Here is a 17,465-nt window from a genome sequence, read left to right as displayed (position 1 = left end):
CACAAGGGGCTTGTGTCAATGCTTGGTCAATGTGTATGTGTCTCACTGGCCCCATAAAAACCTTAGACTCCTTGAAGCCTCTCTTCCCCCTCCCTTTGCCTCTAGCACCCCAGGGTCTGTAGGCACACATTGCCCTGCTTGCTCCCCAGAAATCTGGAGAGCTCTCTTCTCGAATGGCGAGAGGATTTTCAGTTGGGGCATTCCTCCGCCCGTCTATTCTCTCCTTTATGTTGTGAGCCAGCTTGTCCTCAAAGCAGACTGACGGGGAGAGAGTGTAAACAGGACACATGCCGGGTCAGATGGTCAGGCATGGGTATTTGGTGAGTGGGAGCTGGGATGTAACGAGGAGAGAAGTCGCAGAGGAGATGAAGAGGCCTGTGGAAGGGTGAGTGGTGGGTCCCCGTCAGGTGGCAGTGCACGAGAACCCAGTGGCCATGTGATGGATGAGTGTTGAGAAATTAGAAGAGTGGCTTACCCTGGCTGCACGGAAATGGTCAAAGACATTTTCTCCCTGCGCTGGCTGTCCATCTTGTCCAGGGAGCTTGCATTTACCCGTGATGCCACCACCTCCCATGGGGGTTACTGACCTTGTTTGTTGGTCCTCTGCCCACTTGCGGATACAGGGTGTTCCGGCTCTGCTCCACCCCATCCAGCATTCTAGTCAGCAGGCCCGCAGACAGGGCAACCTGACTGGGCATGGAAGAAGTGCTGGGGAGGTATTTAAATGGAGAGTCCTTTCCCCCCCTGCAACACACACCGACTGAAGAGCTCAAGTGATACTGGGGTGGGGCAAACCAGACTTACCCCGTCCTGGGCACGGCATGAAACTACTACAAAACCTTTTTTTAAAGTGCCTAGAAATATGGTGTGAAAACTTGCCAACGCTGCCAGCGAGCTGCTCCCCACTTCTCTCGCCCAAAACAATATACTGCCAGAATAATGGAAAATTCCACCCGATGATTCAGCAATCCTGAACTTGCACAGATTTAAACAAAAGTGCGGGAAAGGTGAAGTGTGAAGGAGTTTGAAAAACAAAACGCTCAAAATCTCGAGATGATTTGTGCAAATTTATTTATTGTTAGGTTTGTTTGGGAATTGCAAAGCAGCAAGTTGAAGTTGTCGAAGTATATCTTCACTGCACACAGAGGCATTATTCCTTCAAGTGAACACTGGACCTGTTTCTGCCTGGGCCAGAGGGCCATTCATAAAAGACGTGGACGGTCTGTAATACAAGTCAATGTCAGTGTGGACTAGTTTTGATCAGCCAGTGGGCATGTACGAGCTTACTCGCTCTCTAACATATCAGCACTGGGTCAGTGGGTGGTACGATCAACCTCAGGGTCAGATGGTTGTGGGTTCAAATCCCAGTCCAGAAACGTGACGCCACAATCCAGGGTGACGCACCAGCACGGTCATCAGGAAATGTTACATGTTTGGAAGTGCTGCCTTTCAGACGAGCTTTTATTCCGAGGCCCATTGGCTCTGAGGTGGGTGTACACGATCCCATTGTACCATTGCAAAGAACAGGGGTCCCCGAGGCAAAATCTATTCCTCAAGCAGCTTCACTAAAACAGACTATTTTCTATTACCACATTGCTGTTGGTGGGAATTTGCTTTGTGCAAATTGGTTCTGTGTTTCCAACATTAGACAATGGCTATTGTGTAAAGGTGTCTCATTGTCTGCAAGCGCTTTGAGAGAGGGTGTAAAAAACATGATAGAAATACAAGTCCTTTCTTTTAATTGCCTGGGTTTTCCAAACCTGATTTTTACACCTTTCCCAGGAGATTAGCTCCTGACCTCACTACAGTCTTTGTTCAAACGTGGACAAAAGAGCTGAACTCGCCAGGTGAGGTAAAAGTGACTGCCATTGACAGGGGCTGGTTTAGCACACTGGGCTAAATCGCTGGCTTTTAAAGCAGACCAAGGCAGGCCAGCAGCACGGTTCAATTCCCGAACCAGCCTTCCCGAACAGGGGCCGGAATGTGGTGACTAGGGGCTTTTCACAGTAACTTCACTGAAGCCTACTCGTGACAATAAGCGATTTTCATTTCAAAGCAGCATTTGACTGAGTATGGCTTCAAGGAGCACTATCTGGGGCTGGTGTAGCACAGGGCTAAATCGCTGGCTTTGAAAGCAGACCAAGATCAATTCCTGTACCAGCTTCTCCGAACAGGCGCCGGAATGTGGCGACTAGGGGCTTTTCACAGTAACTTCTTTGAAGCCTACTTGTGACAATAAGCAATATTCATTCATTAAAGACAGCAAGGCCATGACAGTATCCAGGTTTAGGTTGGTAAATGACCACATGAGTGCCATCAACGACCATCTTCATTTAACCCCTCCCCTTGACATTCAATGTATTTACCATCACTGAATCCCTCATTCTCATTACCCCTGGGCATGGATCAGATCAGCAGAATTGCCTTGTGTGCTGTAATTATTCCATGACATTCACATAAATACTGTGGCTACAAGAGCAGGTCAGAAGCTGTGAATTCTGCAGAGGAACTCACCTCCTGACTCCTCCACGCCTGCCCAGTATCTCCAAGGCACAAGTCAGGAAGTTTTTTATTCATTCATGGAAAGTGGGTATCGTTGACTAGGCCAGCATTTATTGCCCATCCCACATTGCCTTTAATAAGGTGGTGGGGAGCTGCCTTTTTAAACTGCTGCAGTCCTTCATATACAGATACACCCACTGTGCTGTTAGGGAGGGAGTTCCAGGATGTTGCCTCAGTGACAGTGAAGGAACGGCCGATATATTTCCCAGTCAGGGTGGTGAGTGACTTGGAGAGGATCTCCAGGTGGTGGGGTTCCCAGGTATCTGCTGCTCTTGTCCTTCTAGACGGTAGTGGCCGTGGGTTTGGAAGGTGCTGTCTAAGGAGCCTTGGTGAGTTCCTGCAGTGCATCCTGTAGATGGTACACACGGCTGCCACTGTTCGGTGGTGGTGGAGGGTTTGAATGTTTGTGGAAGGAGGGGCAATCAAGCGGATGGTGCCGAGCTTCTTGAGTGTTGTTGGAGCTGCACATATCCAGGCAAATGGAGAGTATTCCATTACAGTGCTGACTTGTGCCTTGTAGATGGTGAACAGGCTTTGGGCGGGGGGGGGGGGGGGGGGGGGGGGTCATGAGGTGAGTTACTCGCCATAGGATTCCTAACCTTTGACCTGCTCTGGTAGCCACAGTATTATTACGGCTGGTCCGGTTCAATTTTGGTCAATGGTAACCCCCAGGATGTTGATTGTGGGGATTCATGCGGTGGTAATGAAATGAATGTCAAGGGGCAATGGTTAAAACCTCTTCTTGGGGATGGTCATTGTCTGGCACTTGTGCAGCATGAATGTTACTTGCCACTTAGATCTTAGAATTTACAGTGCAGAAGGGGGCCATTCGGCCCATCGAGTCTGCGCCAGGCCTTGGAAAGAGAACCCTACTTAAGCCCATGCCTCCACTCTATCCCCGTAACCCAGTGTCCCAACCTAACCTTTTGGACACTGAGGGTAATTAAGTATGGTCAATCCACCTATGGTCAAGACACGGGGAGAATGTGCAGTCTCCACACAGACAGTGACCCGAGGTCGGAAACGAACCTGGGACCCTGATCCTGTGGCATACTACTAACTACTGTGCCACCCAGAGTTAACACCCCAACTTCTAACTTTATGACGAAATGAAGGTGATTGGTGAAGAGGGTTGGGCCGAGGACACTAACCGGAAGAACTGCTGCCGTGATGTTCTGGAACCAACTCCCCTCCCCCCCACCCGATTCGCAGTGACTGCAGTTTTCTGGTCAGGGGTGTGATGGAATACTCTCCACATGCCCGGATGTGTGCCGCTCCAGCAAGGCACAAAAAAGCTCAACGCCACCCAGGACAAAGCAGCATGAATGATTAGTAACACTCGCGCTACACAATTACCACGCAATGGCCATCTGCCTATAGTCAGGGGAGGGAGGCGGAATAATTCCCCGCTGTCAACGTCCTGAACTGGACCTCCTGACTGCTCACCCTTGTTAATGGTTGAGTAATTATTTTTAAGGTTAAGGATAGACAGGTGGAGGGAAGGGATTGATTAAGAACCTGAAGCATAGTTTTGTTTTATAATAGAGCAAAAGTGACCCTTTGAAATGGGGCATTTAATTGGTAATGGGTTCACCATTATTTGGGTTAAAAAGTGATATAAAGAGAGACTTATGGGTCACTGGGTTTAGTTTGGGAGAAGGAAGACATTTATAATGTTGCATTTAGAATTTAGAACAGTACAGCACAGAACAGGCCCTTCAGCCCTCGATGTTGTGCCGAGCAATGATCACCCTACTCAAACTCACGTATCCACCCTATACCCGTAACCCAACAACTCCCCCTTAACCTTACTTTTTAGGACACTACGGGCAATTTAGCATGGCCAATCCACCTAACCCCGCACATCTTTGGACTGTGGGAGGAAACCGGAGCACCCGGAGGAAACCCACGCACACACGGGGAGGAAGTGCAGACTCCGCACAGACAGTGACCCAGCCGGGAACCGAACCTGGGACCCTGGAGCTGTGAAGCATTGATGCTAACCACTATGCTACCGTGCTGCCCCTGAATATAAATATAGTATTAAATAAAAGAGATGCGCCTAAATTCCTGTTTCATCATCTGGCTTCAGATGAATTAACAAAATCTACAAGGCACAAGTCAGAGTGTGAGGGAATACTCTCCACTTGCCTGGATGAGTGCGGCTCCAACAACACTCAGGAAGCTCAACACCATCCACGATCATGTACTCCAACGCCACCATCAACATTTAATCCCTCCACCACCGACGCACAGTAGCAGCCGTGTCTACCACCTACAAGATGCACTGCAGCAACTCACCAAGGCTCGTTCAACAGCACTGATCAAACCAAAAGCTTCTACCAGCTAGGACGAGGGTAGCAAATACATGGGAACGCCACTACCTGCAAATCACTTGCCAAGTCACTTGGAAATATAATCAACTGTTCCTTCACTGTTGTTGGGTTAAAATCCTGGAACTCCCTCCCCAACAGCACTGTGGGTGTACCTACACATGAAGGTCTGTAGCCGTTCAAGGCAACTCACCACCACCTTCTCAGGGAAATTAGGGATGGGCAACAAATGTTGGCTTAGCCAGTGATGCCCACATCCAGAAAATGATTTTTCTTTAAAAGGACTGGGGTATAAAAAAAAAAGCTATAAAGAAGAGTAAGATAGAGTATGAGAGTAAACTTGCTCAGAATATAAAAACGGACAGTAAAAGTTTTTACAAATATATAAGACAAAAAAGAGTGGCTAAGGTAAATATTGGTCCTTTAGAGGATGAGAAGGGAGTTTTAATAATGGGAGATGAGGAAATGGCTGAGGAACTGAACAGGTTTTTTGGGTCGGTTTTCACAGTGGAAGACACAAATAACATGCCAGTGACTGATAGAAATGAGGCTATGACAGGTGAGGACCTTGAGAGGATTGTTATCACTAAGGAGGGAGTGATGGGCAAGCTAATGGGGCTAAAGGTAGACAAGTCTCCTGGCCCTAATGGAATGCATCCCAGAGTGCTAAAAGAGATGGCTAGGGAAATTGCAGATGCACTAATGATGATTTACAAAAATTCACTAGACTCTGGGGTGGTCCCGGTGGATTGGAAATTAGCAAACGTGACACCACTGTTTAAAAAAGGAGGTAGGCAGAGAGCAGGAAATTATAGGCCAGTGAGTTTAACTTCGGTAATAGGGAAGATGCTGGAATCTATCATCAAGGAAGAAATAGCGAGGCATCTGGATAGAAATTGTCCCATTGGGCAGACGCAGCATGGGTTCATAAAGTGCAGGTCGTGCCTAACTAATTTAGTGGAATTTTTTGAGGACATTACCAGTGCAGTAGATAACGGGGAGCCAATGGATGTGGTATATCTGGATTTCCAGAAAGCCTTTGACAAGGTGTCACACAAAAGGTTGCTGCATAAGATAAAGATGCATGGCATTAAGGGTAAAGTAGTAGCATGGATAGAGGATTGGTTAATTAACAGAAAGCAAAGAGTGGGGATTAATGGGTGTTTCTCTCGTTGCAATCAGTAGCTAGTGGTGTCCCTCAGCGATCCATGTTGGGCCCACAATTGTTCACAATTTACATAGATGATTTGGAGTTGAGGACCAAGGGCAATGTGTCCAAGTTTGCAGATGACACTAAGATGAGTGGTAAAGCGAAAAGTGCAGAGGATACTGGAAGTCTGCAGAGGGATTTGGATAGGTTAAGTGAATGGGATAGGGTCTGGCAGATGGAATGCAATGTTGACAAATGTGAGGTTACCCATTTTGGTAGGAATAACAGCAAACGGGATTATTATTTAAACAATAAAATATTAAAGCATGCCGCTGTGCAGAGAGACCTGGGTGTGCTAGTGCATGAGTCGCAGAAAGTTGGTTTACAGGTGCAACAGGTGATTAAAAAGGCAAATGGAATTTTGTCCTTCATTGCTAGAGGGATGGAGTTTAAGACTAGGGAGATTATGTTGCAATTGTATAAGGTGTTAGTGAGGCCACACCTGGAGTATTGTGTTCAGTTTTGGTCTCCTTACTTGAGAAAGGACGTACTGGCACTGGAGGGTGTGCAGAGGAGATTCACTAGGTTAATCCCAGAGCTGAAGGGGTTGGATTATGAGGAGAGGTTGAGTAGACTGGGACTGTACTCGTTGGAATTTTGAAGGATGAGGAGGGATCTTATAGAAACAGTTAAAATTATGAAGGGAATAGATAGGATAGATGCGGGCAGGTTGTTTCCACTGGCGGGTGAAAGCAGAACTAGGGGACATAGCCTCAAAATAAGGGGAAGTAGATTTAGAACTGAGTTTAGGGGGAACTTCTTCACCCAAAGGGTTGTGAATCTATGGAATTCCTTGCCCATTGAAGCAGTTGAGGCTCCTTCATTACATGTTTTTAAGGTAAAGATAGATAGTTTTTTGAAGAATAAAGGGATTAAGGGTTATGGTGTTTGGGCTGGAAAGTGGAGCTGAGTCCACAAAAGATCAGCCATGATCTCATTGAATGGCGGAGCAGGCTCGAGGGGCCAGATGGCCTACTCCTGCTCCTAGTTCTTATGTATATAGTATACTATCAGGCATGAAGCACAATGGTGATGTGGGTTGATAGACCAGGTGGTTATGTTCTTATAATCTATGTTACCTGAGTGAGGGTGAAACACCGGTTGTCTGAAGGTCCGAGGCTGGAAAACGTCACTTTTGTTCGGCTTAAAATTTGGAGTGTCCTCCATCCTCCATTTTGATATGCGTGGGTAAAGGCCAGAGGTTATTTCGTGGGCTTCATATCGATCCTAAACAGAATGCAATGAGAATTAGCTGGAAAAATACAAAAGCTGGCAAACTGAAATAGGAACAAACAATGCGCGAAACAGATGTGAATTAGGATCAGGAAGTGGCCACTCAGCCCCTCGAGCCCGCTCCGCCACTCAATAAGATTGTGGCTGATCTGATTGTAACCTTGACCCCACATTCCTGCCGACCCCGATAACCTTTCGCCCCCTTTGTAACTCAGGAATCTATCCAGCTCTGTCTGAAACAGATTCAAAGATTCTGCTTCCACTGCCCTTTGAGGAAGAGAATTCCAGAGACCCCCCCCCCCCCCCCCCACCCCCCTCTGAGAGGAAACAATTCTCATCTCTGTCCCAAATAAGCGACCACTTATTTTTAACAATAATAATAATAATCTTTATTATTGTCACAAATAGACTTGCATTAACACTACAATGAAGTTACTGTGAAAAACCCCTAGTCGCCACATTCCGGCACCTGTTCGGGTACACAGAGGGAGAATTATAATGTCCAAATTACCTAGCAGTACATCTTTTTGGACTTGTGGGAGGAAACTGGAGCACCCGGAGGAAACCCACGCAGACACGGGGAGAACGTGCAGACTCCGCACAGACAGCGATCCAAGCTGGGAATCGAACCCGGGTCCCTGGCGCTGTGAAGCAACAGTGCTAACCACTGTGCTACCGTGCTGCCACGACCCCTAGTTCTAGATTCTCCCACAAGAGGAAACACCCTCTCACACCCACCCTGTCGAAACCCCTCAGGATCTGAAAGGTTTCGGTCAAGTCGCCTCTCACTCTTCTAAACTCTAGTGGACACGAACCCATCCTCTCCAACCTTTTCTCATAAGACAACCCGCCCATTCCTGGTATCAGTCGAGTAAACCTTCTCTGAACTGCTTCTAACTCATTTACATCTTTCCTTAGATAAGGAAGCCAATATTCTAGATGTGACCTCATCAACGATCTGCCCAACTTAATCAAAACCTCCCTACTTCTCTATTCAATTCCACTGCAATCAACAATAACATTTTATTCACTTTCCTAATTATTTGCTCTACCTGCATACTGGACTTTTGTGATTCATGCACAGGACTGCCAGTTGCCCCAGCATCTCAGAGCTCTGCACTCTCTCATCATTTAGATAATGTGCTTATTTTTTATCATTCCTGCCAAAATGGACAATTTCACATTTGCCCACATTATACTCAATTTGCCCACTCACTTGTCATATCTATATCCTGTGTAGCCTCCTTACATCTTCTTCACAACTTAGTTTCTTCCCCACCTTTTTTTTTTAGAACAGTACAGCACAGGACAGGCCCTTCGGCCCTCGATGTTGTTCCGAGCAATGATCACCCTACTCAAGCCCACGCATCCACCCTATACCAGTAACCCAACAACCCCCATTAACCTTATTTTTTAGGACACTAAGGGCAATTTTAGCCTGGCCAATCCACCTAACCCGCACATCTTTGGACTGTGGGAGGAAACCGGAGCACCCGGAGGAAACCCACACACACACGGGGAGGACGTGCAGACTCCACACAGACAGTGACCCAGCCGGGAATCGAACCTGGGACCCTGGAGCTGTGAAGCATTGATGCTAAGCACCATGCTACCGTGCTGCCCACTGCTACCGTGCTGCCCACCTTTGTGTCACCAGCAAATTTAGCAACAATACCTTTGGTCCCTTCATCCACATTATTGACATAAAGAATTGAGGACCCGGCACTGATCCCTGTGACAGAACACTTGTTACATGTTGTTATGGCAACCGCTCGGTCCAAGAGAGTCGGGAACACTGCCTAGTTCATCACGCGAACGCACCTCCCATCCATTGACTCTGCCTTCACCTGTTGCTGCCTTGGGAAAGCGGGCAGCAGAATCAAAGACCCCTTCCACTCTCTTCCTCCTCTTCCATCGGGCAGGAGATACAAAAATCTGAGAACACGCATTAACAGATTCAAAAACAGCTTCTTCCCCGCTGATACCAGATTCCTGAATAACCCTCTTATGGACTGAACTGATCTCACCACACATCTCCTCTACTGAGTAGTCCTACACTCTGTATGCTTCACCTGATGTCCGTGTCTATGTATTGACATTGTGCATTTATCGTGTGTCCTATGTTTTTCATGTATGGAATGATCTGTCTGGACTGGACGTAGAACAATACTTTTCACCGTACCTCGTGACAGTAAATCAAATCAAATCAAACATCTTTCCAACCAGAAAAATACCCATTTATTCCTACTCTCCGTTTCCAGCTAGCTGGCCAATATTCTGCCCATGCTAATATGTTACCTCCTACACCATGAGCTTTAATTTTCTGCAACAACTTTTTATGTGACCCCGTTATCAAATGCTTTCTGGAAATCTAAGTACACCCATTGGGTTCGACATATTCTACAGCATGTGTTACTTCTTCAAATAACTCCAATAAATTTGTTAAACATGATTTCATTTTCACAAAACCATGTTGACTAAATAGCTTTACAAACTCTTCCTGTCTGTTTCTATATTTCTAGCTATCTTTCTCTCATGCTCTAATTATTTTCCTCCTTATTAATCTTTTAGTCCTTCTTTGATTATTTTACATTCAGTCTAATCTTCTGATCTGCCACCCATCTTTGCACAATTAGAACATAGAACAGTACATAGAACAGTACAGCACAGAACAGGCCCTTCGGCCCTCAATGTTGTGCCGAGCCATGATCACCCTACTCAAACCCACGTATCCACCCTATACCCGTAACCCAACAACCCCCCCCTTAACCTTACTTTTATTAGGACACTACGGGCAATTTAGCATGGCCAATCCACCTAACCCGCACATCTTTGGACTGTGGGAGCAAACCGGAGCACCCGGAGGAAACCCACGCACACAGGGGGAGGACGTGCAGACACCGCACAGACAGTGACCCAGCCGGGAATCGAACCTGGGACCCTGGAGCTGTGAAGCATTTATGCTAACCACCATGCTACCCTGCTGCCCCAGATTATATGCTTTTTCTTTAAGTTTGATATTATCATTAACATTTTTAGTTAACAACGGATGGTGGGTCCTCCCCTTCGACTTTTATTTCTTATTGAATGTATTCTGAAATATTCCTTTAAATATCTGAATCTCTATTGACCTATCCATTCATTTAATTTTCCAGTTCCCTTTGGCTAGCTCTGCCCCTCATAAATGCCCTTATTTAATTTTAAAATACTAGTCTTGGACCCACTCTCTACCCCTCAAACTGAACGTAAAGTTCAATCACATGAAGATCGCTGCTACCTTGAGGTGCCTTCACAATGAGGTCATTAATTAATCCTGTCTCATTGCACAATACCAGGTTTAATATAGCCTGCTCTCTGCTTGATGCCACCCTGTGCTTTTCTAATGTGTTCTCAGACTTTTGTATCTCCTGCTCGATGGAAGGGTTTGGAAGAGAGAATAACCTGATGCGGGGGGTCTTTGATTATGCTGCCCGCTTTCCCAAGGCATCATTCAATGGGCCGCTCACATGAGCTACCATATTGTCCATCTGATTATTCCAGTCTATGGGTGGAATCTTACCAGAATTTGGCAAAGTGTCAGGCTCAGATTGGAAATTGGTGTGTAAATCTCCAGTGGCACAGACCAATTTTCTCTCCAAAAGAAAATGAGTGGGTGTGGTTTACGTCGACACTCTGGCGGAGCGGAGATTCATAGAGCCAGCACCCGGCACCACAGAGATCAGGCTGCCATCTTTAAAAGGTGCTGCATCCTAATGGCCCCCAAACACCCATCAAACACGTATTGCGGGCTCTCCCACTCCCCCGACAATCATCACCGGCATTCCAGTCCCCCCCCCCCATCAATACCGCAGAATTGTAACCAGCACTCCCCTCCACCCCCACACTCATTGTCCGCTGTTCTCCCCTCCACACATCAATGCAACCCCCAAATGGGGCGCCCACAATGGTCCGCTCCTGGAACTACCTCCAGCACAGGTTTACACTTCCAGGTTGGCACTGCCAGGTTGGCACTGTGCCGGGGGCAGTGTCCTATCCTTACCTCTACACCCCGGAGTGATCACCTCGACTGCTTCTCGTTGGCCAAACCTGTCATTGAGGTATGAATATTTAGTGAGGGGGGGTGCATGCGGCGGGGACCCCTCCAATAAGACTTAGATTGATGTAAATCTATTACAATGAGGTTCACACCGTGGCATCGCTGAAGAGGGACGGTGAAAATTGGGAAACGCAATCTCTCCAGCGAGAATCGTGTTTCCTGATCTAGCGGGATTTTCCACCTGTGCTGTCAATCCCGCAGACAGCTAGTGCGAGCTCAAAATCGCCCACATCATAGAGATTAAAATCTCCCTGATTATAGCTCTACCTTTCCAACAAGTTCCTGTTATTTCTTCCTTTTTAGTTTGTCCGACCATGTGGTTAATGTTAGGAGGCCTCCACACCACTCCTTCAAATGTCTTCTGGCCTTTAGCATTCCCAATCCTCTCCTACATCCTGATTTCCTGAACTTCAGTTTTTCAGCGAGAGCAGTGGCCAGGGGTCTGTCGGGAAGGTAAGTTACCCATTTTAAAAACTGCAGGAAACCGGACGTTGGCCGTGGGGATTTCTGGGAAGGTGTGTAGTACCTGTATAGAAGTTGGGTGGTTGCTAAACCCGAGACACTACACTTGTAGTGTCCCCACCCTTCCACCTCCTCTAACCTAAGGGGTTGAGTGAATATCAGGTAAGCTCTTCCTTTCCTTTTCTTGTTTAATCCAGAGGGGATGGCAGGAAAGGCAGTGCAATGTTCCTCCTGCAGAATGTTTGAGGTGAGGGACGCCGTCAGTGTCGCTGCTGATTTCACCTGTGGGAAGTGCACCCAACTCCAGCTCCTCAGAAACCACGTTAGGGAACTGGAGCTGGTGTTGGATGAACTTCGGATCATTCGGGAGGCAGAGGTGGTCATAGATAGAAGCTTCAGGGATGTAGTTACTCCGAAGAATGAAGATGGATGGATGACGGTGAGAGGGGCTGGGAGGAAGCAGTCAGTACAGGGATCCCCTGTGGTCGTTCCCCTTAGTAACAAGTATACCGCTTTGGATACTGGTTGGGGGGGAACTTACCAGGGGTAAGCCATGGGGTACCGGTTTCTGGCACAGAGTCTGTCCCTGTTGCTCAGAAGGGAAGGGGGGAAGAGGAGTAGAGCATTAGTCATTGGAGACTCCATAGTTAGGGGGTAGATAGGAGATTCTGTGGGAATGAGAGAGACTCGCGGTTGGTGTGTTGCCTCCCAGGTGCCAGGGTCCAAGATGTCTCAGATTGTGTTTTCGGGATCCTTAAGGGGGAGGGGGAGCAGCCCCAAGTCGTGGTCTACATAGGCACCAACGACATAGGTAGGAAAAGGGATAGGGATGTAAGGCAGGAATTCAGGGAGCTAGGGTGGAAACTTAGAGCTAGAACAAACAGAGTTATTATCTCTGGGTTGTTACCTGTGCCACGTGCTAGCGAGCCGAGGAATAGGGAGAGAGAGCAGTTGAACACGTGGCTACAGGGATGGTGCAGGAGGGAGGGATTCAGATACCTGGTTAATTGGGGCTCATTCTGGGGTAGGTGGGACCTCTACAAACGGGATGGTCTACACCTGGACCAGGGGGGTACCAACGTCCTGGGGGGGAAATTTGCTAATGCTCTTCGGGAGGGTTTAAACTAATTCAGCAGGGGGTTGGGAACCTGAATTGTAGCTCCAGTATACAGGAGGTTGAGAGTAGTGAGGTCATGAGTAAGGTTTCAAGGTTGCAGGAGTGTACAGGCAGGCAGGAGGGTTGTTTAAAGTGTGTCTACTTCAACATCAGGAGCATCCGGAATAAGGTGGGTGAGCTTGCAGCATGGGTTGGTACCTGGGACTTCGATGTTGTGGCCATTTCGGAGACATGGATAGAGCAGGGACAGGAATGGTTGTTGCAGATTCCGGGGTTTAGATATTTCAGTAAGCTCAGGGAAGGTGGTAAGAGAGGGGGAGGGGTGGCATTGTTAGTCAAGGACAGTATTACGGTGGCAGAAAGGACGTTTGATGAGGACTTGTCTACTGAGGTAGCATGGGCTGAGGTTAGCATCAGGAAAGGAAGGGCACCCTGTTGGGAGTTTTCTATAGGCCTCCGAATAGTTCCAGAGATGTAGAGGAAAGGATTGCAAAGATGATTCTTGATAGGAGCGAAAGTAACAGGGTAGTTGTTATGGGGGACTTTAACTTTCCAAATATTGACTGAAACGCTATAGATCGAGTATTTTCAATGGGTCCGTTTTTGTCCAATGTGTGCAGGAGGGTTTCTTGACACAGTATAGGCCAATAATTAATTCTAAAGCTAACATTATTACTAACCTCTCTCTTTTATCTTCTCTTGCAGGCTTGAAGATCCTTCGAGGCCCTTGGAGACCTTTTGACCTGACCCGACCTGACCACCGTGACCTGGAAGAAGATCGGGCCCAAACCGGAAGTGAAGCCCTGACTTCGATTTGGAGCCGACCCGGGCCTCGGAGCTCCAAACCCGGCCTAACTACCGACGCCAGCCCCCGGATCGCCAAGCCTAGTCCCCGGAGCTCCCGACCCGACCCCCGACGGCAAGACCCGGACCAACGTGACCCGGAGAGGCCCCGCCCAGTGACCCGACCCGGAGAGGCCCCGCCCAGCGACCCGACCTGGAGAGGCCCCGCCCAGCGACCCGACCCCGGGAGACCCGCCCAGCGTCCCGACCCGGAGAGGCCCCGCCCAGTGACCCGACCCGGAGAGGCCCCGCCCAGCGACCCGAACTGGAGAGGCCCCGCCCAGCGACCCGACCCCGGGAGACCCGCCCAGCATCCCGACCCGGAGAGGCCCCGCCCAGCGACCCGACCCGGAGAGGCCCCACCCAGCGACCCGGAGAGGCCCCGCCCAGCATCCCGACCCGGAGAGGCCCCGCCCAGCGACCCAACCCGCAGAGGCCCTGCCCAGCGCCTCGACCCGGAGAGGCCCCGCCCAGCGACCCGACCCGGAGAGGCCCCGCCCAGCGACTCGACCCCGAGAGACCCCGCCCAGCGACCCGACCCGGAGAGGCACCGCCCAGCAACCCGACCCGGAGAGACCCCGCCCAGCACACCGACCCGGAGAGGCCCCGCCCAACGACCCGGCCCGGAGAGGCCCCGCCCAGCGACCCAGAGAGGCCCCGCCCAGCGACCCGACCCGGAGAGGCCCCGCCCAGCACACCGACCCGGAGAGGCCCCGCCCAGCGACCCGACCCGGAGAGGTCCCGCCCAGTGACCCGGAGAGGCCCCGCCCAGCAACCCGACCTGGAGAGACCCCACCAGGCAACCTGACCTGGAGAGGCCCCGCCCAGCGACCCGACCCGGAGAGGCCCCGCCCAGCGACCCGACCCGGAGAGGCCCCGCCCAGCGACCCAACCCCGGGAGACCCGCCCAGCGACCCGACCCGGAGAGGCCCCGCCCAGCATCCCGACCCGGAGAGGCCCCGCCCAGCGACCCGGAGAGGCCCCGCCCAGCAACCCGACCCGGAGAGGCCCCGCCCAGCGACCCGACCTGGAGAGGCCCCGCCCAGGAACCCGACCCGGAGAGACCCCGCCCAGCAACCCGACCCGGAGAGGCCCCGCCCAGCAGCCCGACCTGGAGAGGCCCCGCCCAGTGACCCGACCCGGAGAGACCCCGCCCAGCAACCCGACCCCGAGAGGCCCCGCCCAGCGACCCGACCCGAAGAGGCCCCGCCCAGGAACCCGACCCCAAGAGGCCCCGCCCAGCGACCCGACCCGAAGAGGCCCCGCCCAGCGACCCGACCCGAAGAGGCCCCGCCCAGCAACCCGACCCACCTGGTGATGGAAGAAAGAAAAATCCACATGGAGGTCCGACCGTGCCAACTTCAAGATCCGACCCCCGGAGCGCCCAGGGAGGAAACAGACCATGTGACACATCCCAACCTGCCCCAGGAAACCCCTGCCCACGACCCAGGACCCCAGAAACGGCGGAGACCGCGCGCGAGGACCCGAAAGCGTGCAAGGCATCCGGATCGCAAACTCGCCCCCCCAGCAACCCCTCTACCGCAACCGGCACCCGGGACCCTGCCAGACACGACCCCGGAATGTAAACAGCGCCCTGGACCTCGCTAGCGCCCTGGTCCCTGCTAGCATCCTGGACCCCGCCAGCGCCCTGGACCCTGCCAGACACAACCACCTACCTTTCACAAGGGCTGACGTCTTCCATCGGATCCCAGGATCATCCAGCAGCAGCCGCCGACCAAGGAAGCGAGGGAAACGCAGTGGTCTGCACGTTAGACTGAAGCAACGCGGTTTCAAGACCCCTCTCCCCAGCATACTCCTGGCAAACGTCCAAGCGATTGAAAACAAGCTGGATGAACTTAACGCCAGACTTACCTCTCAGAGGGAAGTAAGAGACTGCTGTGTGCTCTGTTTCACAGAGACATGGTTCACCCCCGCCTCACCGGACTGTGCCATACAACCTGAAGGCTTCTCTATTCACCGGGCGGACCGCACGGCACCTTCAGGCAAAGCGAAGGGTGGAGGGGTTTGCCTCCTCATCAACTCCTCCTGGTGCTTGGATGTGGTGACCCTGGCGACCTACTGCTCCCCAGACCTGGAATACCTGACCGTAAAGTGCCGCCCATACTATCTTCCACGTGGGTTCACTTCAGCCATTATCACAGCGGCCTACATCCCACCCCAGGCAGAAGTGAGGAAGGCGCTGGATGAACTGTACACAGTTATAAACAACTATGAAACAGAACACCCAGAGGCCTTGTTCATCGTGGCCGGAGACTTCAACAAGGCCAACCTCAAGAGTGTACTGTCAAAATTCCACCAGCACATCTCCTGTACCATCAGGGGCGACAACACTCTTGACCACTGCTACTCAAAAATCAAGGGCGCCTACCGTTCCATCCCCCGACCGCACTTTGGGAAATCAGACCATAAGACTGTGCTCCTTCTCCCGGCTTACAAGCAGAAACTCAAGCGGGAGAATCCAGCTAAGAAGGTTGTGCAGTGCTGGTCCGAGGAGACAGAAGAGCTCTTACGTGACTGCTTAGAGACAGTGGACTGGTCCATATTTAAGAACTCAGCGACTAACTTAAATGAGTATGTCACCACCGTCACAGACTTCATCAGCAAATGTGTGGACGACTGCGGGGGCAGAGAATTCCAACAATTGAGTCCATGCACTATGTTTCTCCTTAACTGAAGATTGTTACTGGCGGTGTAGTCAATAATCTGATTTCTCAGCTGGATCTAAATAAACAAAACATCTCAGCAGATGTTAATCCAATGAGGCCAAATGATGGTATTTTATGACCTGGACGGTATATTAGTTGTGTCACAACATCACCGGCGCTGCATGGGGAGACCTCCAGGTATATTGAGCTGGCCTCACAGAGGCTTCTCTTTCACATACCAGCCACAATGACACCACACCTGGGGGAGTTACCTGCTCTGGTCACCAGGGCATGGTTATTAGTCCCTGGAATAGAAATAGAACATCCTACTGAGCCGCGAGGGTTTCCCATTGCAGCTCAGCACTGCCATCTTGATCGATGCCACTGCCAAGATTGCTGAGTTGCTGCTGTTCTAAATCAGCAGCTCAGAGAAGCAGGCCGCCCTCCTTACATGGACGGACATCCCAGTACAGCTTCTTTTTGGCTGCCGATACCAAACTACCCCCCACAATCCTGCCGTCCGCTGGCATGAGCTTGGGACGTGAACTGAGGCCCGATACAGGGACCTACATCGTGCTGTTAACATTCCAGCCCTTGTATCAAGCATCACAGAGAGATAAACAGATCATCAATCAGATGTACCTCCAGCATTTCAAAATTCAGTTTCTTTTTATCAATCTCTAAATGCACAGCGTTGCACTGATCTTCCTGCTCACTGCTGTTCCCAGATACCTAGATAATCAGACAGACAATTTCATTAGCGCATGTACTGACTAAAATCTACAATTAAACAAACATTCATTATACATCATTCCAGACATATTGAATAAATCTGAAGACGCGACTGTAAACACCACACAGACACACACACACACACACACACAGACACACACACAGACACACACACACACACACACAGACACACACACACAGACACACACAC

The 17,465-nt window shown here is 50.3% G+C and overlaps 1 protein-coding gene across 1 annotated transcript in view; it reads right to left on the bottom strand.

Moving 5' to 3' along the window:
- Window positions 1-1,048: 1,048 nt before the first annotated feature.
- lrriq3 (leucine rich repeats and IQ motif containing 3) overlaps window positions 1,049-17,465 on the bottom strand; it is a 65,031-nt gene continuing 48,614 nt past the window's right edge. The window contains exons 6-8 of the mRNA XM_038793595.1: window positions 17,165-17,254; window positions 7,185-7,332; window positions 1,049-1,222 (exon numbers count right to left, since the gene is read on the bottom strand). Of these exons, the coding sequence (XP_038649523.1) occupies window positions 1,203-1,222; window positions 7,185-7,332; window positions 17,165-17,254 (258 nt within the window). The 3' untranslated portion in view covers window positions 1,049-1,202. The remainder of the gene's footprint in view (window positions 1,223-7,184; window positions 7,333-17,164; window positions 17,255-17,465) is intronic.

This window comes from Scyliorhinus canicula, chromosome 4, assembly GCF_902713615.1.
Source record: "Scyliorhinus canicula chromosome 4, sScyCan1.1, whole genome shotgun sequence".
NCBI classification, from domain to species: Eukaryota; Metazoa; Chordata; class Chondrichthyes; order Carcharhiniformes; family Scyliorhinidae; genus Scyliorhinus; species Scyliorhinus canicula.
This window is presented reverse-complemented; position numbering and strand designations above follow the sequence as displayed.